Raw genomic sequence first — 26,963 nt, 5'->3', positions numbered from 1 at the left:
CTTATGCTCGTTTGTCCTCCTTTTCAATAAAAAAGGTATTGTATGTAATACCTAGGCGATGAATGAAATGTTATTTATTTTAATCTGCACGATATACTTTACATAAGTAATATATAACCTACAGTCCATGCTTGTAGCGAATAACTGCAGGTCCATAGGCACTGTGTAAAATAAATAAATATTTTTTGTTAGCGTGTTATTAAGTATATGATTGAGGTCGGTATTTCGTTGGCTCAAATATCTCAAACATATATTTCTTGACTTAAAACATATTTAAATTTAGATTTGTTTGTTTAATCTTATTTCTCCAAGAGACAATCCATTATTTAGAAAGATAAGTGTTTTGCAATTATAAATTCATTATAATGTGTGACGAGAATGAATTTTAAATTCATTTTCACACACACACATACACATTACCGGCTGCATTTTTGTTATTGGGTATAGGATAGCTAGGCACTCTATAAAATGAATTATATTTCATATATTTCCTGAATGTTTTAGGCAATCTTTACATTGCCTAAATCACAGGATTAAGCACACTGTCGGTAGGACAAGGGAATGTAGCTATCAACTAAAGAGTTAAATATTAATACTTATTTCATACAAATAAATCATTTCATTTCATTAAATAAAACTTAAAGATTAGCATATCTAAATATTTAAAAATGAATTGCTGTTCGTTAGTCTCGCTAAAACTCGAGAACGGCTGAACCAATTTGGCTAATTTTGGTCTTGAATTATTTGTTGAAGTCCAGAGAAGGTTTAAAAGGTTGAATAAATAGTAAAATAATCGGAATTAAATAAAAATTAATTTTAATTTTCCTTCGACGTCGTTCAGAAATAAAATAAAAATAATAGTTTAAAATGAATAACTAATTAAAATTTTTATATCTTTCTAACGTTCTAAGGAAGTGAAAAATAAACTTCCTTAAAACATGTATAATAACACTTTAAAAAAGGATTCCTTTTGTTTGTTTTAAGTTTATTTTATACAAAAGTTTAGGTCTTTTATTTATCGGTTGAGGCAGTACGAAGTCTGCCGGGTCAGCTAGTTTCATATATATTCTTTGAGTTTTATATGTTTAGTAACAATGATTATATTATAATGAAAAGAAACACATAGATATAAAAATAAAATAAAGTATTACATATAATTAAAATAAAACCACATTCAACATTGCACTCTGTTTGTTTGAATAGAAAGCTTATAAAAATAAAATTTATCATTTACATGGGTTTTTAGTTAAGGAGTTCAGTTTTCTACACCTAAATAAACATACATATTTAACTTTTTTTAACTACTATTGTGCATTGCTTTTAAAAACGTTATTTTGCTTGATTTTCCTATACGTATTATTTATAATTTGCAAACAATCGTTATTTTAAATTCTAACCTAAAACATTAACGGTGCTATTACAAAAAAGTTAAACACATGATGAAAATTAGTTTAAAAAAAATCTATTACAAATCCGTGTCTTTCTTTTGTTTAGCATCAATCTTTAGACATAACTTAAATAGTTAGACACTGTTAAACACTTGTCTAAGCCATTTTTAAATTATGCTTAGTAATAACACCGTTAATATTTAATTCCTAAAAAATTTCCTCTAGTTTGAACGTTAAAAATTATGTTTACTAAAAGACTAATTCATCATTGAATATTTTGTATATGGAACGATACCAATAGAAAGCGGTCGTCTAAAATATTGATTTTGTAACAAAAACGAGGGTAGCTTGCACCCGGGGTGAATGACCTTGTCACTGCAGATTCACCCAGCCAGATTGTTTGGGGCTTCTGTGCCACTAATGGAGTAGCGATGGTTAAAATATAACCCAATTCGCCTTTTCATTGAAAACAGCCGGAACTCGGAAATTTATTACCAAAGTTAAATCTAGCGTGTTCTTTCGTTCCAAATATGTTACCCATTGTTCATATTGCTGCATTATTATTTAAGAAGAATTGAAGTTGTTCTGTGTATAAAGTGAAGTATTAATACAAAAGATATGCACGATTGCTGTGGTTTTAACATTTAGCAGAAAGGTCATCTTTAAATGAAATTTTCGACGAATCGTATTGATGCAAATCCTAAATAGCGGCTAACCGAATACCGGGGGCAGTTTTCATGTGAACACGAATAGTTTCAATTTACTTCACTTGTGGGAGGAATTCCAGAAAAGTAAAAAAATCCACTTTTTATCATTTAAAAAGTGGATATAAAGTTTCCTGATGCAGTTTGATTATTGTTCTCAATAGACCATTGGGAGGCTCCTTTGCACAGGATGCCGGCTAGATTATGGGTACCACAACGGCGCCTATTTCTGCCGTGAAGCAGTAATATGTAAGCATTACTGTGTTTCGGTCTGAAGGGCGCCGTAGCTAGTGAAATTACTGGGCAAATGAGACTTAACATCTTATATCTCAAGGTGACGAACGCAGCTGTAGTGCCGCTCAAAATTTTTGGGGTTTTTAAAATGCTGAGCGGCACTGCACTGTAATGGGCAGGGCGTATCAATTACCATCAGCTGAACTTCCTGCTCGTCTCGTCCGTATTTTCATAAAAATAAGCCCAAGAATGGAGAAAATTGTTACTTTGAGTGAGGAGTTTGAATTATTGTACCTGGTGTATAGAACCCATTCTATTATAACCCATTTATGAGTATTTTCGCTATATTAGACTAATTTCACTTAAATATCTTTAGACCTGCGAACCTACAACGCTCCTTTATTAAGGCGACACTAAATGCCAGCGACCTTGAGCGATATGAGTTAACGGCTCCCTGCCCGCCATCTTTGTAAATAAGCCAATATTTTTAAAATTCTTGCGTGGAAAACAATTTATATGCTTACAATCCTCGTTATTCACTACTAATCTGAATAAATGAACCTACACAAAAAAGTACAAGGTATAAGAATAACTTTTCTGAGAGAAGTACCATAAATGGCGTCCCGCCATGCCAAGAAACTTTTTTAACTTCAAAGAACTGAACTACCACAGTTCAAAAAGGCTCGGCAGTGTTAACTATAATGGTGTAACAGGATTGAGTAGTGTTCATAGCTCGAAATGCTATACTTTCACCACAAAACTTGTCTAAAAACACCATGTTTGCGTGTTTTCTGCTTACTCTTCGCCTTAAATTGTGTACTTTCATTGAGATTTATCGATTGCATATAAACATATGAGTATAATATAGATATATGGAGAGAATAATTATCAATTAATTACACGAAGCAGAAGCTGAAACTTTTATTGATTTCTTTCCTGGCACAATAAAATAAAAATGGTGCGATCGTAAAGTAACTCAAAGTAAAAAGTGATCGACACTCAAACAAAAATATATAAAATTATATATATATATACGATGCAGCTTCATGCCGATTATTATTTATTTGATTAACAGTGTATATTTAAAAACCGCTTGCAAGCAATCAAAGATAAAAGCCCTTCAGTAAAATCGTGTCCACTAATTATTCGGAGACCGACGGATTCGACAAATATTCCACTTTCAGCTATGACGTTTCTGGGAACGAGACAATTTGAATATAATAAAATCCTAGGATGAAGTATATAACTAGATGAAACATGCAAATAAAATTACAGTGCATGAACGAAATGACAACATACAAAAACTTTTTATTGCAAAAAAGACGACTAAAGATCAGAGTTTTTGTTTTTTTGAGTTGGTGGTTCACTTCTGTTGTTGTTGTCGTAATTCATTTGTAAATTCTACGTGATAATTAAGTGTTGCATATTACTCGTACTAAAAAATGGCGATATATCTACTAGGCTGCTAAAACCGTGCTTAGTAGACTTTATACAATTACGTTTCTCATATAAAATTTTCCTTGATTTGTAAAAATATTGATAGATTAAGGGCAGTAGCTTAAGCCTGATACAGAATTTCACAATATTTAAGTTGTATAAATGTTAATTATTATTGGAATAAAAGACAAGCTTGTCTGCTGTGTTTTACTAATTTTTAATTTGTCTGGGTTATCGGATTGTTTGTCTCATTGGGGTATACGTGCATGGCAAATCCAGTTGTTACTTCATCCTAGAATATATATAACAACTGGATTTTATTGACACCTGAATATATTTTGTGGAATGTGAGGGTTATTATTAAAAGTCTAGTCTAATTCTAAAAATAATAATTCAATACTTTGTCATAGAAGATAAAATGTATTCTTAAATAGGCTTTAATAGGCTTTTGATATTTTTCTAAAATTATCAGTGGCGTTCCTACGAAACCTACCCCGTTTAACAAAAAAACATTAATTCAGTCACAATTACACATCGTTATAAGATAATTACAAAATAAACTAATTCATAAAAAAAATTATAAAAGTAGTTTAAAAAAACTAAAAAAACACGCTTTGGTTGAAAAGAAAATGGTTGAAATTTAAAATGAACATCAATTCCTGCCTTATCGACGATAAATGAAAAAAATATATGAAATAACAAAAATCTTATTTTTCAAATTAAAAATGGAATAATTTTATGAAATTAATGTCTTATCGGTATAATGCCTTTATAAATCTGCGAAGTTTGAACGAAATCTGGCCGTTTAAAGTGGGTCAAAATCGCGCCCAAATGAGTCGGTTCTAAACAAACATACATACAGGTGAAGTGAATAAAACACTTATCACGGTACTTCAATACTACCTATATACCTACTATAATAAATACATACGTACAGGCTCATTACTTTTTATTACTATTAGGTAACCGGTCTCTATGACCATGACCAGCTACCTCTCTATGCAAGTGATCGTGCCACACACAAATTCAAATTCAAATATTTTTTTCAAAATAGGATTTAAAATCACTAATTGAACGTCAAAATCTACCACCCATTCAAAAGAGACTGCCTCAGATCTGAGAAGAATGGGCGCAAGAAACTCAGCGGGCTTTTTTTTTTAATATAAAATATGGATTACAATGTAATATCGTACAATAAACATTTATAATTAAAGAGCCTGAGGGTGTTCGCTTTAATCCCAGTCCGTGGTGTCATTAAGAAAATCGTTTATGCTATAATAACCTTTCCCACACAAACGTTTTTTAACAATTCTTTTAAATTTCGTAACACATTTGTTTTGTACATTTTCTGGGATCATATTGTAGAAGCATATACATCGCCCAACAAAAGACTTACTAACTCGACCCAACCGAGTAGTAGACATAACAAGTTTATGCTTGTTCCTCGTGTTAACATTATGAATGTCACAGTTTCTAGAAAATTCCTCAATGTGCTTATGAACATGCAAAACATTATCGAAAATGTATTGAGAAGCAACAGTCAAAATGTTTATTTCTTTAAATTTTTCTCTTAATGATTCTTTAGGACCTAGGTTATAAATCGCGTGAATAGCCCTCTTCTGCAGCACAAAGATAGTATTAATATCGGCCGCACTGCCCCATAACAATATACCATAGGACATAATACTATGAAAATAACTAAAGTATACTAATCTCGCCGTATCAATGTCAGTTAACCGTCTAATTTTCTTAACCGCATATGCTGCAGAACTAGGCCTATTCGCCAATCCTTCAATATGGGGGCCCCACTGCAATTTGGAATCAAGAGTAATGCCAAGAAATATAGCAGATTCCACTGGTTTTACCACCTCTCCATTTAATAATATATTCGCATCTACATTTTTGACATTTGGCGCGGTGAATTTAATATATTTAATATTTTTTTTTTTTTTTTTTTATGGAATAGGAGGACAAACGAGCGTACGGGTCACCTGGTGTTAAGTGATCACCGCCGCCCACATTCTCTTGCAACACCAGAGGAATCACAAGAGCGTTGCCGGCCTTTAAGGAAGGTGTACGCGCTTTTTTTGAAGGTACCCATGTCGTATCGTCCCCGAAACACCGCACAAGGAAGCTCATTCCACAGCTTTGTAGTACGAGGGAGAAAGCTTCTTGAAAACCGCACTGTGGAGGACCGCCACACATCCAGATGGTGGGGATGATATCCTAACTTGTGGCGTGTCGTGCGATGGTGAAATTCGGCGGCAGGAATCAGGTTAAACAGCTCTTCGGAACACTCCCCGTGATAAATGCGGTAGAAGACACACAATGAAGCGACGTCTCTACGCAACGCCAAGTGATCCAGCCGTTCACAGAGCACTGAGTCCCCGACAATTCGAGCTGCTCTACGTTGCACGCGGTCAAATGGATCGAGCAGATACTGGGGTGCACCAGACCAGAGATGACAGCAATACTCCATGTGTGGCCGGACCTGCGCTTTGTAGAGCGCTAGAATGTGGGCCGGCTTGAAGTATTGCCGTGCTCTATTTATGACGCCCAGTTTCTTCGAAGCCAATTTGGCTTTGCCCTCCAGATGGCCACGGAATTGGCAATCGCTCGAGATTTCGAGACCCAGTATTCCGATACTAGGCGCGGCTTTAAGAGAAGTGTTCTCGAAGAGCGGTGATACGACAAATGGGGTTTTTTTAGTGGTAAACGCGCAAACTTGAGTCTTCTGGGGGTTAAATTTGACAAGGTTCAATTTACCCCATTCCGCGACCTTCTCGAGAGAGGACTCGATAGAAGACACAAGTTTCTCCCGGCACTGGTCGACGATTTCCCGAGAGAGACCTGCATGGCCCGTGTATACGGCATCACCAGTGCTGTCATCTGCATAGCAATGCATGTTGGAGGTGTCCAACATATCATTGATATGCAGAAGAAACAGCGTAGGAGATAGCACACAGCCTTGGGGCACTCCAGCATTCACGGGCTTCGGGTTCGAGCAATATCCGTCGACAACGACCTGTATGCTATGCCCAGTGAGGAAGCTGGAGGTCCACTTGCACAAGCTCTCGGGAAGCCCAAATGATGGAAGTTTTGAGAGGAGCGCCTTGTGCCATACACGATCAAAGGCCTTCGCTATATCCAGGCTAACTACCAGGCCTTCCCCCTTGCTTTCAATAGCCGCCGCCCATCTATGTGTTAGGTATACCAGAAGATCACCCGCCGACCGTCCATGGCGAAACCCGTACTGTCGGTCGTTGATCAACTGGTGACCCTCTAGGTATACTAAAAGCTGGTGGCTAATTATGCTCTCCATGATTTTGGAGAGCAGGGAGGTGATAGCAATAGGCCTGTAGTTCGCCGGATCCGAACTGTCTCCTTTTTTTTGGATCGGATGGACAAGGGCTGACTTCCATGAGTCAGGGACTACGCCTTTGGAATAAGAGTGCCGGAATAAACGCGTTAGCACCGGCGTCAACTCAGGGGCACACGTTCTAAGCACGATTGGAGAAATGCCATCCGGCCCGCTCGACTTCCTGACGTCCAACGAAAACAGAGCTCGCCTAACAGTTTTCTGTCTGAACTGTACTTCAGGCATAGAGCTCTGACACCGCGGGATGGTCGGCGGTGTTTTTCCGTTGTCGTCAAGAGTCGAGTTGGAGGCGAAAAGAGCGCACAGGAGCTCGGCTTTCTCTTTTGCCGTATGGGCCAGGGTGTCATTCCTCATGTGCAACGGCGGCATGGACGGCTGGTTGAAGTTACCAAGAGCAGCTTTCGACAACGACCAGAATTTGCGTGTTCCGGTCGGGTAACTGGAAAGCTGCTCGCCGATTTTGACGACGTGCTTAGACTTCGCACGGGCGATTTGCCGCTTAAAAAATCTGGAGGCACGGTTATATTTCCTCTTAAGAACTTTGCAGTTCGGATCCTTTGTGCCCAGCGCCGCAACCCAAGTTCGATACGCCTGTTTTTTGCAGTCAGATGCTGCTTTAACTGACGCATCGAACCAGGGCTGTGATCTGCCACCGATCGGTACTACAGAGCTTGGTATAAAAATATCCATGCCCTGCAGTATCACATCGCTTACTGCAATGGCGCAGGCACTAGGATCATCCGAAGAGAAACAAACCTTGCCCCAAGGGTAGGATGCAAAAAAGGAACGCATCCTATCCCAATCTGCTGACTTGTAGTGCCAAACGCGGCGGGTCGCTGGTGGTCTGCGACGTTGGCGTCGGATAGGCACTACACTCCTGACCAGGCAATGGTCGGACGTTCCAAGAGGGGCGTCGACAAAGACCTGGCAACCATCGGGATGTGTAGTCAGCAGAAGATCTAATAAGGACGGCATGAGGCTATCCACATCCGGGAGCCGCGTTGGCGACTCAACCAATTGGGACAGACCATACGCCAATGCAAAATTATGCACAGATCGCCCTGCGTAGTCTGTGGTACGTGATCCAAGCCATTCGGCATTGTGCCCGTTGAAATCACCCAAGACCACGATTTCAGCGGAGGGGATCTGTGCAAGCACGACGTCAATTGCAGCTTGAACGCAGCCCATGAGATGATCGGTTTCTGCGTTACCACTATGGGACCTGTAGACACACGCATAGATTCGGACGCGGTCGTCTAAATCTACGCGGAGCCAGAGAGTAGACAGGTCCCTACCCTCAAAATTGCCGAGACGGCGACAGCAGATATCCTCCCTAACGTACACACATACCCCGGCATGAGGCAAAAAGTTGTGCTCAATTTTGTACCCGGGGTACGTTAAATATGACGTATCGCTAGGTCGAGATATCTGCGTCTCCGTAAGGAAACACAAGGCCGGCTGCGCCGTCTCAAGGTGGTGGTGGACGGCGATTAAATTGGAGTGAATTCCCCTGATATTGCAAAAGTCCACGTTGAGCGTGGAGCGGGGTGCCGTGGTGTTACTGCCTCGTTTGTCCTCGGTCATGCGCGGTTCTGTGCCCACCCCAGAATACGAAGGGCGGCCCGAGCGAGAGTGCTCGGGGAGGGATTCTCCGGCTCTGGTAGAGCTGGTACCCTCCTGGGGTAATATCTTTTTACGGACCGCTCTCATAATTTGTGTGGGGGGGGGGGGGGAAGGGATGGCCTCCGGTCCTCGACACTAACCTATGCGAAACATAGCGGCACTAGGCCGCTACTTCACGCCGGTATTCTGTGCGAGTGTGGTAATTAACCCGGACGAGTCTGGCCCGATTGTGCTGACGTCATAAGACGGCAGCGTGACTCTCCCACTTCTAAAAAGCCCTTAGTCGCCTCTTACGACACCCATGGGCCTGGGACTCCCCTATTCTTTTTACGCCCCGGAGAAAGTACAGGGCTTTAATAGGTTTTATGATTATTTAACAATAAGTTATTGGCGCTAAACCAGTACACGATGTCAGATAGAGCATTGTTTACTTCGTCATACAAAACTTGGCTTCGTTTCACTTTGAATATAAGTGAAGTGTCATCCGCAAACAATACCACCTTGTGTTTTTTTTCTACACAGAGTACTGGACCCAAACAATCTCATTAGCTCTGTGTTGCACGAGGTCAGATTTTAACAGATTATAGGAGGTACAATGGGCAAGTCGCGATCTGTCTCTTTTTCCATAAAAATATCCCAAACAAAAGATTGAATTGATCTCATATTCACATAAATATCCCATACATTCACACAAACTGAATCAATACACATACTCACATACAACGTTACGCACACACACACACATACTTTGTATTAAGTAGGTATATACTTAAAGATTGTAGATATTTTTGATAATTGACTGTGAAGAGCGGGATCCTTAAGCATAAGTTTTTTTGTCACACACTAGACGATCTCAACCAATTGTATTATGCTATACTTTGGGTACCAATAAAACATTTAATATAAGTTCACAAAAATCGTCACTTTTTTACTCTTAATAGTGATTTTCATTATTATAGCACTAGAAATAAGGAATTACTTGTATCTTATTCTAGTAGGCTTCATAAGATACATAATATATTTAAGGGTAAATGTATAAACTTTTATAATAAAGTCCTAACTACTGTTCAGGCATTATCTGTAAATAAATTTAAATGTTTTATTAAAAAATGGCTCTGTCGTAAATCCTACTACTCCACAGCTGAATATCTAAGTTATCGGACAGCTTCGGACTAGATTATGATTATTTTATAGCAATAGCAATAACAGTACAATATTATATATTTTATTAAAAATAGCGCAAAAAAAGAATGCTGGGAGAGTTTCTTGCTCCGCTTCTTCTCTCGAGCGCTATTTGTTTCCGAAGCGGTAGTAGTATCTAGTATATAAGAATTCTAAAGGAATCAATTTTGAGAAATAAATGCCTTTTAACTAGTATTTGTGCTCTTACCCCACCAGAAACAAATAAACCACACTTCTGTGAATGATGTGAAATGGTCCAAATATACAACATGGTCTTTTTGTTTCACATACTTATCTTTGATATAAAAAAGAGCGCCAATGAACTCTTAAGATTGGGAAAATCAAGAAACGATCCAAAGAGGATTTTTAAACAAGAATCTATTGCACATTACGAGCACGAGGCGAGGATTTGTTTTACATAAGTCGGATTTAGTTGAATAAGTATGTTATGGAGCAGTTGGATAAAAGTCTAAAGCGAGTGCAGGCCTCGAGTAAAACGTTTCATATGTAAATGGTTCCGTAATCTGCAGAAGCTTTTGTCGACCAGACATCGATCGGGGCGAATCGCTGACTTAACTCGCAAACTTTCCCTAAAGCCTTGTTGTTGGGGCAGGAAGGATCAATTATTTTTATTTTGTATTAGTTTATGCAAAATCCTCTATTATACAAATATGAGTAGAGATATGGGTTCTCTCTGCATCTTCTACCGCATTTATCACGGGGAGAGAGACTCAGAGGAGTTGATTCCAGCGGCCGAATTCTACCACCGGACATTACGTGCAAAGTACCACATGCATCACGTTGAAGTCTGGCATTCCACAACCGCGCGTTTTACGGGAAATTTCTTGCCTCGCACAGCCACTTTATGGAATCAATTACCGGCTGCGGTTTTCCCGAACCGATACGACTCAGGAACCTTAATGAAAAGAGCATACTCCCACCGAGGCCGACAACGCATCATTTGATACCTGAAGTTGCGGATGTCCATGGGTCCATTGCTTCACGTCTCCCCATCCCGTGAGCCTCTTGCCCTCTCTCTTTTTTTATTTAAGAGGGGGCAAATCTTATATAAAAACAAGAATATAAGTGATCAATTTATTTGCATTTCATTATTACAACATCCTCCATCAGTCGTTATCGGTGCGCCGCTAGGTTTGCACGTGCGCGTATTAAATCGTTTACGTGTTTATTTAGTGAAGTATCTTTTCGAGTGAACTGCGCCCGCGCTCGCGCGAGGCCATTAAGTGTTGTTGACAATAGATCCTTCCGTCGTTTCTGACTACAGGGACGATGGAATCTCAACCTAGTTACTCGTCTGTTACCCAAACTGTCGCGTTCCCCAGCAAAGAACAAGCCGTTATCATAGATACAGTTGACGACTCCCCTATTAAAAAATACGCGTATGCGTTTGCAAAAATAATCGATTCCACCCAAATAAGATTCCTAAGTCGAATGTCGAATAATAGAATCTGCGTTTATGTATCTTCTAAAGATATCGCTGATGAGCTAATAGATAAACACCAGTGCATTTTAATAAATAACAAAAAATTACCTATTCGACCCCTAATTACCAAAAATAAACGTATAATATTCTCCAACGTTTGTCCAATTATTCCACACGCCATACTGGAGAACAAATTGACAGAATTCGATATAAAATTAGTATCTCCAGTGACTTTTATTAAGGCTGGCTTGAATGATACTGGTTTTAGCCACATTTTAAGTTTTCGGCGTCAAACATACATTTCTCCAGAGGACCTACCAAAAATACCTGACCGTATTCAAATAGACTTCGATGGCAGCACATACTGGATCTGCACCTCTTCTGACTCCATGACATGCTTCATTTGTAAAAAAGTGGGACATGTCGCCAGCAAATGTCCTGAAAATGTAAACACGGCAAATAAAATTATACCTACTGAAATAAAGGATACAACAAGTATCGTTACTTCAGATTTTCTACCATTAGACTCGTTCAAAAGGCCACACCCACCCACAACTGAGTCGTCCCACACTATTGATAGTCCGCAACCCCAATTTACAGAAACTTTAAATTCGGAACAAATTTCAATGAGCGATACAGATTCAGAGAATATGTCTGAGGACACAACTTACTTAAGTGACACACTGTCATCAAAAGATTTGGCCAAGAATTCACGCAAAAAGAAGAGAAGCTCCTCATCAACTAGTGACTTGGTGGTAGCTGATTGGGAGAAAATAAGTACAATCATCACTTCGTCGCCTCAAAACTACCCGATGGATCAACTACAGTTTAAGAATTTTCTAGAAAACACTCATGGAGTTCAAGATATAAGTATTATTTGTGATCAGTATTCTAAGGACCCTTCCACTATATTAAGAATGTTAACGGACCTATATCCTCATTTTAATAATAGAAGTATTAAAAGTCGCATAACTCGCTTACAACGAAAACTTAAATTATTATATAAAAACAAAAATGTCTAGGTTAGATATACTTCAATGGAATGTCAACGGCTTTTATCGGCGTAAACAAAGACTAAAAATTTTATTACATGAATGGAACCCTAGTTGTATTTGTCTACAAGAATCTAACTTTAAAAATAATTATTGTCATCAAATCTCAGGATATAATGCTATATTTAAAAATAGGAATAATATTTCCCATGCAAGTGGGGGAGTAGTGTCTTATATTAGGTCCAATATTTTTATATCAGAAGTCAATCTTAATACGAATTTAGAAGCCGTTGCATGTATTATAAATTTTCCTACCAAAATGACTGTATGTAATATTTATTTACCAAATAGTGTTGCTTTAATCGAGCAAGATTTGATAGATTTAATCAATCAACTACCGAAGCCATTTCTTTTAATCGGTGATTTTAATAGCCATAGTTTATCATGGGGGGGTTATAAAACGGATTCTCGTGGTAAAATTATCCTTAATATTCTAGATTCATACAATGACATAACTGTATTAACTGAAAATCGTCCCACTCATTTAAATGTCGCCAATGCTACAACTAGCGCGATTGATTTAGCGTTATCATCGTGCGCTATTGCTCCATTGTTTCAGTGGAATGTGTTAGATAACCCCCATGATAGTGACCACTATCCTATTATATTAAGTCATTCATCTTCTTTGGAAGAAAATAGTTCTCACGTTCCTAAATGGATTTTTCTAAAAGCAAATTGGGATATATATAAATCGCTTATAGATAAAGGGATTGGAGAATTATGTGACATTCATTTAGTTAATGAAACTACGATTGATTTATGTTTATCTAAATTTAATAATTTAATAATTGATTCCACAAACCAAGCCATTCCAAAGTCGCGTGGTAATAAAAATAATCGAAAAAAATTGCCTTGGATTACAAATGATTGTATTACTGCTATAAAAGATTACAAAAGGGCACATAGAAAATATCTAAAATTTAAGTCAATTGAATATTTGATTAATTATGAAAAAACAAGATCTTTTGCTAGAAGACTCTTGAAAGAAACTGAGCTTAAATCCTGGCATGATTACACTTCTTCAATAACTCCTCAAACTCCGTCTTCAGAAATCTGGAATAAAATAAACAGGTTAAGAAATCGTAATATAAATACACTTTCCCCTTTCTTACTTGATGATGATTCAAATAAAATTACAAACAATATTGATAAATGTAAAGCTTTAGCAAAAAACTTTGCAAAAAATTCGTCAAATTCTAATTATAGTAATGAATTTATCTCATATACCTCAAATATTCACGTTGATTTAGCTAGCAATATAGATAATAGCACTATTTTAGAAGAGGAAAACACAATAAACAGCTTACTTACCATTGAGGAGCTTCATTTTGTTTTAAGGAACTGTAAAAATTCTTCTCCTGGCACTGATGGTATTCCTAATTGCCTAATTAAGAATCTGCCAAAAACTGGTATATCATATCTCTTAAAGTTATACAATAAAATTTGGCAAAATAATTTATTTCCTGAGATATGGCGTACATCGATCATTATCCCTATTCCAAAACCAGGCAAGGATCATACCCGTCCTCAAAATTACAGGCCCATTGCTTTGACTTGTAATCTTTGCAAAATATTGGAAAAAGTTATTGCAAATCGCATTCGTTGGAAATTAGAACACGAAAAACTTATATCAACATTTCAAAGTGGCTTTCGTAAATTTCGTTCGACTAATGACCATTTAGTGTTACTAGATTCAGCTATTTGTGACGCTTTAGCTATAAAGGGTCACCTATTAGCAGTATCAATTGACATTGAGAAGGCCTACGAAATGGTTTCAAAAAAGGTAGTACTTCGTACCTTAAGACGTCTTAAATTTACAAGAAATGTAACAATGTTTATAAATAATTTTCTATCCAATAGAAAAATTAAAGTTAAAATTAACAACAAATATTCTGATCCTGTTGAAATCGATAATGGACTTCCTCAAGGTTCTGTAGTTAGTGTAATTATATTTATTTTAACTATTAATGATGTCCTTACTGTCATAAAGTCTCCAGTCAAAGGTTTGCTTTTCGCTGATGATTTAACTTTGTATTGCATTGGTAAAAATATTTATACATCTATACAGATGGTTCAAAATGCTCTCAGTTCAATACAGAAATGGTCTCACGAAAATGGCTTCAAGTTTTCTAAATCTAAGACAGAGTTTATAATATTTTCTAGACAAAATAATCCCTTCGATAATGTAACACTACATCTTGATGGCCATCCGCTTACTAGAACTTACTGTATTAAGATACTCGGTATGCTATTTGATAGTAAACATACGTGGAAAGCCCACATTAAAAAGTTAAAAGCCGACTGTTTAAAACATTTAAATATTATTAAAGTTTTGTCTTTTATCACGTGGGGTTCTAATAAAAATTGTTTGATAAATGTTTATCGTGCTGTAATAAGATCTAAGCTTGATTATGGATCAATAATTTATGATTCATCCAATAAAAATTCACTAAATAGTTTAAATTCAATTCAAAATACGGCCTTAAGGTTATGTTTAGGGGCATTCAGAACTAGTCCCTCTCACAGCCTAATTGTAGAATCAGGTGAACTTCCTCTGTGGCTTAGGAGAATCAAGCTTTGTCTTTCTTATGCGTATAATGTTACTTCAACTCCGTTAAATCCTGTTAACCATATTATTTCGGTCGAACATCTACGTAACCTACTGCAGACAGAAGTAAGACTGCCAGTTCCACTAAGATTACGCTTAAAAAAATACTTGGATACTTTAAATATTTCCCTACCTAAATTATTTGCTCGACATATTCATCCTATTCCCCCATGGACAAAAAACAATGTTAGAGTGGATTTATCCCTCAGCAATTTTAGTAAAGAATCCACTGATGCTTTAGTTTATCGTAAAAAATATTTTGATGTACTTGAAAATTACCGTGACTATAAATTAATATACACAGACGGATCTGTAACTGATAACGGAACCGGCTGCTCCATTATTATCGAATCAGATTCCACCGCAATTAGTTTACCTAAACAATTTTCTATATTTTCTGTGAAGCCTATGCAATTTACTGTGCCATCAAAATGATTTTAACAAATCCCGTAAGCCCAAAATACGCGATTTTCACTGACTCGAGGTCGTCCCTTTTAGCTATTCAAAACTGCTTTTCTGAAAACCCTCTAATACAATTGATACACTCTGTTGTTTTTCAGTTGAAAGAACTATCAGTTGATGTAATAATGATATGGGTACCCTCTCACCAGGGAATAGACGGTAATGAAAAAGCCGATAAAGTGGCCAGGGAAGCTAGTTTGATGCCCTACAATAGTAATGAAATACCTATCATACTTCTTGACGCCAAACGCGAATTATACAATGTAATAAATCTTACGTGGCACCACAATTGGAATACTGAAACTTCTAAATTGCACTATTTCAGGCGAGATGTTTTTAAAGGTGAAACCAAATATATTTTAAAACTTAATAGAAAAGAACAATGTATATTAACACGTCTGAGAATAGGCCATACCAATGCATCTCATGTACATTATATCACTAAAAGCACTCCTAAGTCTTGCCTTAGATGTAGCTCACCATTTACAGTCAAACATGTTTTGTTCGAATGTGCTAGTTATATTTCTGAAAGACAAATGTTTAACCTAAGTAGTGATAGATACCTAATATTAAGTGATCCTGATATGTATTGTAATGTTCTACGATTCCTCAAATTTTGTAATCTTTTTAGTTTGATATAATTATTGTATTTGTGTTCGTGGTCGCTGATAACCTTGTTGTTCTAAGCGACCTTAAATAAAGGAGAAAAAAAAAAAAAAACATCCTCCATGTTCACTCTTGTAGAAATACAACATATTTTTTATAATTTTTTTATGTCAGAAATTGACACTCTTTTGTAACGTTATATATTTTATTCCTAGATTATTTATACGTCTAGATAGAGACTCTTGTTGCCAGACAAACGATGAAACCAGGCCAGGTTTATTATTTTAGTGCGTGTGACAAGCTACGTCTTACACTCGCGATTTGTATGTCACTTTGCATTAGTGCGCGTTGATTGCTCAAAATAGAGGGTAACAGTCAACCTCAGTTTGTTTCGACGTTTTTACAGCTATCACAGTCTATCGAAACGTGTAAATGATCTACAATTCTATTATTATCTAAATTTACCTAATACCAAGTTAATGCCTACTTTGAGTAAACAAGGCTTGAAGGTATAATTCCCTCATTTGTCCCGAAACCAGGGTTGTTTTTTATGGAAGATGAGGAATAACGAGTATACGGGTCACCTGATGCTATGTGGTCACCCATACTCTCTTGTTACACTAGAGGAATCACAGGAGCATTGCCGACCTTATTGAACATCGAATAAAAGTACATATGATTAATATCTGGTATATTATATTGGTATCTGGGTAAAGAGAGATCTAATATACTACCATGGTTATATCATTACTATGAATTCTTTGTAGCATTTTGTGAACTCATCCAATATAACACAATTTGTAATTGTAATGATAGACAGCTAGATCTCGTGCTGAGTGCGCGTAATGGCGTGACAGTGGAAAACAGAATCTAAGCGTATCTATCCAGTATGGTATACACGTGAAATAATCAAAAATGTACAGATAAAATATAAATTGCATAAAAAGTTTAAAGTAAGCAACTCAAAGAGCGACTACATAGCGTTCTCTCAGTACAGGGCGAGGGTGAAGGCAGAAGTAGCTCTGGCTCACGACCAATACCGTGAGCGCGTACAAAGCCGTCTAGCTTCAGACCCGAGAGCATTTTGGCAATTTATACGGTTAATGAAAGGCATAACTAATCGATGCAAATTAATTCAAAACGGACAAGCCCTCTCAGACTATGAGTGCACGAAAGAACTAGCACGGTTTTTCTACTCTGTTTATAGTCCGAAACCAGCGCGACTAGATGTTGCAGCAATAAGTGAAGCGGTAAGGGGAGATGCGCGTGTACACCCAGCGCAGCTGACGCAGGCGGAGGTCAGCCGTGCGCTCTCACGGCTCCCGGCAAAGCACTCGGTTGGACCGGATGATATCCCTCCATTGGTTCTTAGAGATTGTCGTGTCGAACTAAAGAAATATCTGCAACACATATTTAATGTCTGTCTTGCAACTGCGACATTTCCGGATTGGTGGAAAGTTACTCGCGTGCCAGTTCCGAAGAGACAGGGAAGTTCCGAACCGGAAGACTATAGACCGATAGCACTGCTCTGCGCGCCTGCTAAGATATTCGAATCAGCTATTCACCACGCATTGTACGCGCAGGTAATGGCCCAGTTGTCTGTCGCACAGTATGGCTTTCGCCCTGGGCGTGGAACATCAGGCAACCTGCTGCATTTAATGTCCAAAGTGGTGCCGGTTGTCGATGCTGGTGGTCAGGTAGATGTCGCCTATTTCGACTTCCGAAGGGCGTTCGACACAGTGGATAATGATGTCCTGCTCGCGAAGCTGGCCGGTGTGGGCTGTACGCCACATACGCTGACGTTCTTGGCTAGCTATCTGCGGGACAGGCGTCAGTATGTCGACTGTGGCGGGTGCTGTTCGGAACAGTACTGGACAAGATCTGGCGTCAGCCAAGGCAGTAATTTGGGCCCCCTTCAGTTTGTGATCATGATAAATGATCTACCTGAGGTGGTACAGGAATCTACTTGCCTTTTGTTTGCTGTCGACCTCAAATTAGTACGCGAAATAAGTAATATCTCAGATCACGATAAACTCCAGGAAGATATAGAAAGAGTGGTTGAGTGGAGCAAGAAAAATAACCTACTCTTCAACGTAAGCAAGTGCTCGGTCCTGGCATTTAATCGTGCGCGCGCCCCCCGCCACCATCAGTACTGTGTTGGTTGCGTGCCATTGAAACGCGTCGCAGAGGTAAAAGATCTAGGAGTACAATTCACTGCTAATCTCACATTCTGAAAACATATAACCGAAATATGCAATAAGGCGTACCGTAACCTAGGCTTTATATTGCGGCAATCAAACGGTTTCACTAACCTCAATGCCGTGCATGCCCTATATGAAGCTCTGGTGAAGAGTCACTTAGAGCATGATTCGGTTATATGGGCACCGAATGAAATTAAATATAAGCAGATGATAGAAAAATTCAAAATAGATATGCACGGTTATATTTGAAGTTGTATGGGGTGTATCCTGGCTATCCGTTGCTGTATCCAACTTTGTTCGTCCTGGGTATGGTGGGATACAGCAAATTGGAAGCAAGAAGGGAAGTTGCGCATGCCAAGTACCTTCTCACGGTATTGCGGGGTAAGAAGGACGACCCAGCCACCCTTGAACAGCTTCGACTATATGTGCCGGACAACAGAGCAGGCTGCTGGTGACGCCACGCGCGCGCACCAACCTACTGCGCGACGCGCCCTACACTCGAGCGCTGCGCACTCTTAATGCCATATCAGAACGTGTCGATCTCTTCACGTGTACTCTGACTGAGTTCACAAAGGCGGCCTCTTGTATTATAGAAATTATTTAAATATTAAGAAAAAAAATTGACTTGTAAATTTTTATTATTATAATGTGTTTATTACAATTTAGTTCTTTCGATTGTATTTCAACTGGTTTTGACATTTGACATTGTGTGACTAATATTTACTTATTATTATTATTATTGTGTGACTAGCGCCTATAATCTATATGACTAAGCTTTTGAATTGTATTTATTAATTTGACATATTTACATATTTATTTTGCTATTTGTTTTAGCATGTAGTGACTTAGTGTTTATTACTTAATTTAATTATTATAATAATATATTACTCACTCCAAATTAACTCCACTGGCTTTAATACAATCCTTAAAATAATTAGGCCAGACCTTCTTTCTCCATATGAAAATTCCTCACTGGCACGTTATGGAAGATCTCATGGAGTTAGAAAGGTTCGAGTGCAGCCACGGTGGTGTGGGTCGAGCTTTATGACCCGGTGCTGGGTCTTGCTGTTAGAACTATTGTTACTTATCCAATTGCTCCCTTTTACCAATTATTTGAAACATATTGTGGTCATTCAGTCAGTTGACATGTTGATATGTATATCTGGAATATACTGTTGGCGTCATCTTGTGAACATCTCGAACACTTGAAATAGTAAGAGTTATAATAATGTGTTGAGCAGAGTATTGATATAAAATATGTTCGTATTTCCGGTTGATATGCATATACCACATGTTGTCGTCATCTTGAGAACATCTCGAACACTTGAAATAGTAATAGTTATAATAATGTGTTGAGCACAGTATTGATATAAAATATGTTCGTGTTTCCGGTTGATATGCATATACCACATGTTGTCGTCATCTTGAGAACATCTCGAACACTTGAAATAGTAATAGTTATAATAATGTGTTGAGCACATTATTGATATAAAATATGTTCGTGTTTCCGGTTGATATGCATATACCACATGTTGTCGTCATCTTGAGAACATCTCGAACACTTGAAATAGTAATAGTTATAATAATGTGTTGAGCACAGTATTGATATAAAATATGTTCGTGTTTCCGGTTGATATGCATATACCACATGTTGTCGTCATCTTGGGAACATCTCCAACACTTGAAATAGTAAAAGTTATAATAGTGTGTTGAGCAGAGTATTGATATAAAATATGTTCGTATTTCCGGTTGATATGTATTTCCACATTTACTCGTCATCTTGTGAACATCTCGAATACTTGAAATAGTAAGAGTTATAATAACGTGTTTAGCAGAGTATTGATATAAAATATATTCGTATTTCCGGTTGAGATGTATATTCCATATGTTGTCGTCATCTTGTGAACATCTCGAACACTTGAAATAGTAAGAGTTATAATAATGTGTTGAGCAGAGTATTGATATAAAATATGTTCGTATTTCCGGTATATCAGTCATTCCTTGATTGCTCACTTGCCTTGACACCCCACCAATCATCCCTGAAGTAGGAGACTGTACACTGCTGAATAGCTTCTCCAAAACTTGGAGCATAAGCTCAGTCAATTTCCTTTTCTGCAATGTTGTGCACGGGCACGCCGCACGGTAGATTAGATTCAATAGAGCACTAATTTAATACTCCGAAAATACAGAGCACTGCATAGTTGACGTGCGAACACGCAAGCCAATTAATTGTAGCCGTGTTAAGGCTTTACGGAAATGTCAAGAGATGGTTTTTGGCCATAAATGATTCCAATGATATTTATTAAATGGCGTTAGAAAATAAACCACTTAAGTTATTTCCTACACACAAATCCATACTAATAAGAGAATGGTATCTACATAGCTACAAAACAAAAAAACAACCGACTTCAAAAACACTATTCCCAATAGATATAATATGCACTGAAAAATATTAAAATAATTGCGTATTTTTATACAATCTAATTAATAAATCTAATTCTAGTTACGACTATTGTTATTTTTGGAATCGATGTCCTTTCGCCGCGACCCGCTCTCGCCTCTTGACTTCTCACGACTCAAGCACATCTCACCTATAACTATGTGTGTAGTTACAAACCTATCTTAAATGACACCGACTCTCATCTTATTTTAATGTATAAATTAATAACATTTAATTGGAATACTAATTCAGTATAATCTGTGAGTCTCACTCCACAAATATATTTCAACATGATCAATATTATCGTTCCGTACAGTAATTCACACATTTTCCAATTTCCATTAGACACTACCTATTGATATTACACGCTTTCGTATCGCGAGTTCTATTTCAAGCAGAACATTCCATTGCATAGGAAATACATATTAACCCACACCTCTCTCTAGACGAGCTGCATTTTATAGCGTGCGATAAATTGAAAATTTCGTATTCAACTTCTGTGAGCTGAGCTTTATGAGATCACGGAGATCGAGTAACTACCTAAATTGTATGCAATACTGCCTTTTTTACATTCCCATACATTCAAGAATATTTGGAATTTTACATCTAAGCATAGATATCATTTTTACTACTGGCAATCTACTATTTAGATTTTAGACTTGGAGTTTAAAAAACGGTTTTCATAATTGCATATTAGAGCGAACACGATCATTATCACTACGATAAAGCTGACGTGACTTATAGTAACTAGGGCCCTTCAATAAACCTATTTTAGGCTCTTGACAGCAAAAACAAAAACTGATACCAAATGACTTCTTAAAAGCTTTATAATTTCATATTCGCGTCTGATTTCTGAGTAAAGAAATGGAATGTTTTAACTGAAAAACACTTTGGGCATCGATTTAAATTATTTTTTCTAATTCATATCAATTCTAACCATATTTATTCTAACATATTTTCTATTTCATTCGAATGTCTAACCATATATATGGTTCATATATTAACACACACACACATATATATATATATATATATCAGAACTATAAAACCAATGTCAGGCAGGACACCGATGTTGATGGTGTCTCGTTTTATAATAGTTGATTATTTTTCTATGTATTGAAATAATATATATATATTATTATATTTTTAATTTATGTTACCTATTAGGCGAACTTCGTTAAAAAATCTTTAAAGGTACTTAGCTTATAATTAATTATAAAAAGCCAACTTAATTTATATTTTTTTAATTTAAATATATTTAATACATGATATAATATGTAGGTTTGTATGATATTTCATATAAATATTTTATCCGACGGGTACATTATATTAATTAACCGTTTTGAATGATTATCCTTAAAGTATAGGTCGTAGGTCGTAGGAAACTGACAACATAAACATATTTTATTTAAACTTAGACTTAGCGGAGATTTAAAACATCGCTAATATACGCTTGTTAAAAAATGGTATTCATAATAGCATATTAGTGCTAAAACGCTCATAATGTCTTCGATAAAGCTGACGTGATTTATACCAGCTAGGACCCTTCTATAAACTTATTTTGAGCACTCAAACGCAAAAAAACATGGCCGACATCGATCAGCTATTCGTTAAATAATGTGATATATAGCTTCCCGCTCTAAGTTGTTGGATATCCGTCATAGATTGACAACTGACAGACTTCGATCATTGATTTTTGATTTTTGAAGTTTGAAATTATTTTGACATCGCCTTTTGACAACTGTCAAACCAATGACATTGAAAAGATGTCTGTTTCCATTGACAGTTCCTCATTAAATTAGTTAAAATCAAGTTTTTTTGTACGAAATGGCAACATTGTGTACTATAGAGACGTACTAGTTATGAGAGATTTATCTAACGAATATGAATAAGGAATTTTATCGAACCCTCGAAACACGTTTTAACTAATATAGCTTTAAACCTTCGAAAAGCGTTTTATTATGAACTAGCTGACCTGGCAAACCTTCCTTGAGCTTCAACGAATCTATTACAAAAGATTTCATTGAGATCGGTCGAATAGTTTAGGAGTTATTAGGGAACGTACAAACATACATTCTCTTTTATATATATAGATAAGGTAGTAAGAAACTACCACTGAGTAGGGATGGATACTTACGTATTAACATACCTTAAGGTTGAAGTTAATAACTGACACAGAGTGTTGTCGGGTTATCAGTGAATAATTTGTTTGCCACGATGTTTGCTTAAGAGAAAAAATTTATACAAGATTACTTGCTAAGTAAATGTATTTATTTTATACTTTAAGTTAGTATAGGAAGATATATTATTATATAATCGACAATATTTTACAACTTTTCTTTAAAAATTGAGGTAGTTTATGATTTATGATGAACAGGTATAGGTAATAAGTGCTATACTTACAAATAGAGTAAAAACTAGGGACAGAGACATTAAAATGAGCGAGGAATTTCAAAAGATATAACATTGTATAGAGAACATTTAAGTATGAAAATAGCTTTAAATTTATTTTAGAAATCATTGTGGATTCCCTAAATAAACGTGTTCACTGTCATCTAACCGACAAAAACGTTTTAAAGAAATTCATTTTTATCTTGACACGCTATGGATAAGTCGGTAGATAATTGCTGTGAAGACTTTTTCCTCAAACATTAAGATCCGTGTTATTGTTATTTTTTAATGAAGAAAATGAAGTTAGAACGTGAAAATAAAAACATCTTGTGCAGACGTTGAACAAAAGAAAACTTTCGCACTGCCCTCTTTATAATTTACAAGGCAACAAAAGCAATTTAGCAACATTTGTATCGCGTTCAACACCCAGTCTTGTTTCCGTAGATGTCCGATCTTATACAAACTTATAAATCTCGCATTAAACTTTGTTGTTTCTATAGCCCAGTGCTTACCCTAATTCGTATTTTATTGTCATTTCGATATCCCCATAAATAAATCCAAGCAGGAGACACGAGAAGATTTGTATCGAAACCAAATAGCGCAATATCAAGGAATCGTAAAGAAAACGTAGTCAAATCGACACGGTTACAGATGTGTAGCGTTCGCCGGGATTCTCAGGATTTATGAGGCAATATGTTTAACGTCTACTACGAAAACCCTCTTCGGCATAACGGGAGCAGTTACGTAAACAGATTGCTCGCGAGCTCCAGGCCAAAGTTCTAGTCTCCTGTTATCGGGCTACATACAAAATGAGCAACAGATTTAAGAAACGTTACCAACATATTTATGACAGCTTTAGCTTACAGTTTTTATAATATTTAAGTGAAAAATCATATTATACATCTTATCTATATATATAAAAATGAATTGCTGTTCGTTAGTCTCGCTAAAACTCGAGAATAGCTGAACTGATTTGGCTAATTTTGGTCTTGAATTATTTGTGGAAGTCCAGAGAAGGTTTACAAGGTGTATAAATAGGCAAATGCTTGGAATTAAATAAAAACAACAAATTTGTTTTTCCTTTGATGTGTCCATATATAATTTCTATGAGAGAAATTATTGACGCACGGTTTGACAGTTCTGCTGTAAAACAATTTCATTACAACAACAGGGAGCATATTTTACGAAATATTCTTGATGTTATGATATATTATTGACAAATTCATATAAAAACATTATTTTATTTATTATATACTGAACAACGTCTGTCGGGTCAACTTGTATACAATAAATATTGTATGAATGGTAAAATTTGATATTGATTTTTCATATATTACTAGTACTATAATCAATCTTTCGACGGAAATGAATCGCGTAGGTTTTCAGGTTCAAAGGTAAATGATTCAGATGTGATATAGTTTCTCACTGAAATACGAAATAATATTTCGATCTTTATTTAACGCACTAGGGAGATATTCCTAACACAGTGTTTTCAGGATCATGCAATATATTTTACAATTACCTTTAAAAACCCGCGTACACCCGTAAAAGGGGAGTAAGGATCCTGCGATTTCTTCTTTTTTCGCGTGTTGCAAGAGCAAAAATTTTGACTTTTATTAATTTTATGTATCACATAAATAATTATTATCTACACCCATACTTTAAATCCTCTATTAAAAAATCTGAAACAGTTAGCTTATTACCAACATTAAAACACCCAATGTCGTAATAACCATTACATCATCCAAACGAGTGTTGTAATGTTGTACTGAATTTCATAACAACATTCCTTTGTTTTTTTTTTCAATCCCTTCATGCGCATAGAGTTTCAACAAACAGCCACATTCTTATTGCTCGATGCGTGGTATCTGAATGAATTTCACTACCAGTAGTAGTAGTAACTAGGACTGGCTGTTTTAATGTTAACATTTAGCTATTTCAGAATATTTTAGAGGATTCAAATTCTGGGTGTAGATAAAGTGTTGTATGCAACTGTTGATATTAAGCTTCGCCTCGTGTGATAAACCACATTCGTGTTTTAATACCCCTTATTACACCACAGTTGCATAAATAACTATTAAGTTATGATAGTTTTGTAATAAGTTATTATTTTCTTATCGTCATCGCGCTGCAGCTTAAATCTTAAATAATCATATACAAATTCAGAAAATAATAGACATCACAGTATAGCTCCGTCTATTTCATTACGAATAACAATTAAAAAAAATCTGGTTTCAAACAATAACAATTAATTTTAAATAAAACACTTTTAAAGGATTAAAATGCGTGTAATTGTAACGGTTTTACATTAGTTTTTGCGTAAAAGTTACATTTTTATTTTAGTTAACCCGACGATTCAAGACCAAGATTCAGATCTCGTTTTCAGGTGGACTGCAGATGAAATTTCAACCTTTTAAAACATTAAAACGCGTGTAATTGTAACTGTGTTGTTACATTTGCAGTCCCCCTGAAAACGCGCTCTGGAAATACCAAGAAACGTCGGGTCAACTAAAATAATAATAAGCTTTATATTTAATTCAAAATCTAAAGTAAAAACACAGTTACAATAACACGCGTTTAAAAATTGTTTTATTTAAATGTGTGTAACACTCAAGTTATACAAACAATATACTAATAACAATAATAATAGAATGACATCGTTAAATAAACTAGATTTTATTATATTATATTGTAAAAAGCTTAAAAATATTGAATGCTAAAGAATTATAGTCGGAAATAGATTTTGAATGTCTTATATTATTAAACCTATAATATAATTCAACATTAATGATAGCTCTTAATACAATATGCTGAAGAGAAACAAAGATTTCGTAGAAACACATCAGTGATATTAGCGACGAAACTTCTTTTATTACAATACACGATATCTTCGCATAAGGCTGTGGTTCTGTTACTTTTCCTATTGTACATTTTATTTTACTTTCTCGTGGTCGCGGTACGATAGATGGCAGTAAATTATTGTTATGACTTATAATTATTTTGTCATCTATATACATACACTACTGCAAAAGGGCTAGACGTAATATTAAATCACAGAGGTCAAACAATACAATTGTGGCCAAAGAAAATCTATGTTTACGTGATATACATAACTACTGCAATAAAGATTTTCTTTTACTGTTATTTAGCAGAGACTGTTTTTTGCTAGCGGCGAATTGCCTCAATTTCTGGGTTCAAGTGAGGCTTGTTCTTTTTAACCGACTACAAAAAAGGAGGAGGTTCTCAACGTCGGTATGCTTTTTTATGTTTGTTACCTCAGAACTTTCGACTGGGTGAACCGATTTTGATCATTCTTTTTTTATTTGAAAGCTGATGCTTCCCATTGTAATTCGGTTTAATTTATTAATCTAATTCTAGTTACAATTATTGTTATTTTTGGAGTTGTACTTGATCGGCGAGAGCGGGGCCGTGCCTAGAGGACACCGTTTCCAAAAATAATAATAATCAAAGCTGGAATTAATTAGGTTGTCTAAGAAGACGCAATTATTTTTATACTTTTTAATACATCTATTGTTTTGGAATAGTGTTTTTGAAGTCGGTTGTTTTTCTGTGATTTTTTTTTATTTGTCTTATTTTTTTCATAATATATTGTATTATATTTGTGATGTGATAAATTTTGGATGCCCTTATAGGACTTTCGCTGACTAGTGTGAGTTTTGGCTTAGTAAAGACTGTGACAGCAGTGAAAACGTCGAAAATAAATTGTGTTGACAGTTAACCTCTATTTTGAGCAATACACGCACAACAACACAAAATGTCACACAAATCACGAGTGTAAGACGTAGCTTGTC

General features: G+C 36.2%; 1 protein-coding gene across 1 annotated transcript in view; it reads right to left on the bottom strand.

Moving 5' to 3' along the window:
* Positions 1-5,734: 5,734 nt before the first annotated feature.
* LOC126971665 (uncharacterized) overlaps positions 5,735-26,963 on the bottom strand; it is a 277,893-nt gene continuing 256,664 nt past the window's right edge. Inside the window, exon 2 of the mRNA XM_050818048.1 lies at positions 5,735-6,788. Coding sequence (XP_050674005.1) covers positions 5,769-6,686 — 918 coding nt within the window. The 5' untranslated portion in view covers positions 6,687-6,788 and the 3' untranslated portion in view covers positions 5,735-5,768. The remainder of the gene's footprint in view (positions 6,789-26,963) is intronic.

This window comes from Leptidea sinapis, chromosome 24 (genome assembly GCF_905404315.1).
Source record: "Leptidea sinapis chromosome 24, ilLepSina1.1, whole genome shotgun sequence".
Classification (NCBI taxonomy): domain Eukaryota; kingdom Metazoa; phylum Arthropoda; class Insecta; order Lepidoptera; family Pieridae; genus Leptidea; species Leptidea sinapis.
Note: the sequence above shows the minus strand (reverse complement) of the source record. Positions and strands in the feature narration are given on the sequence as shown.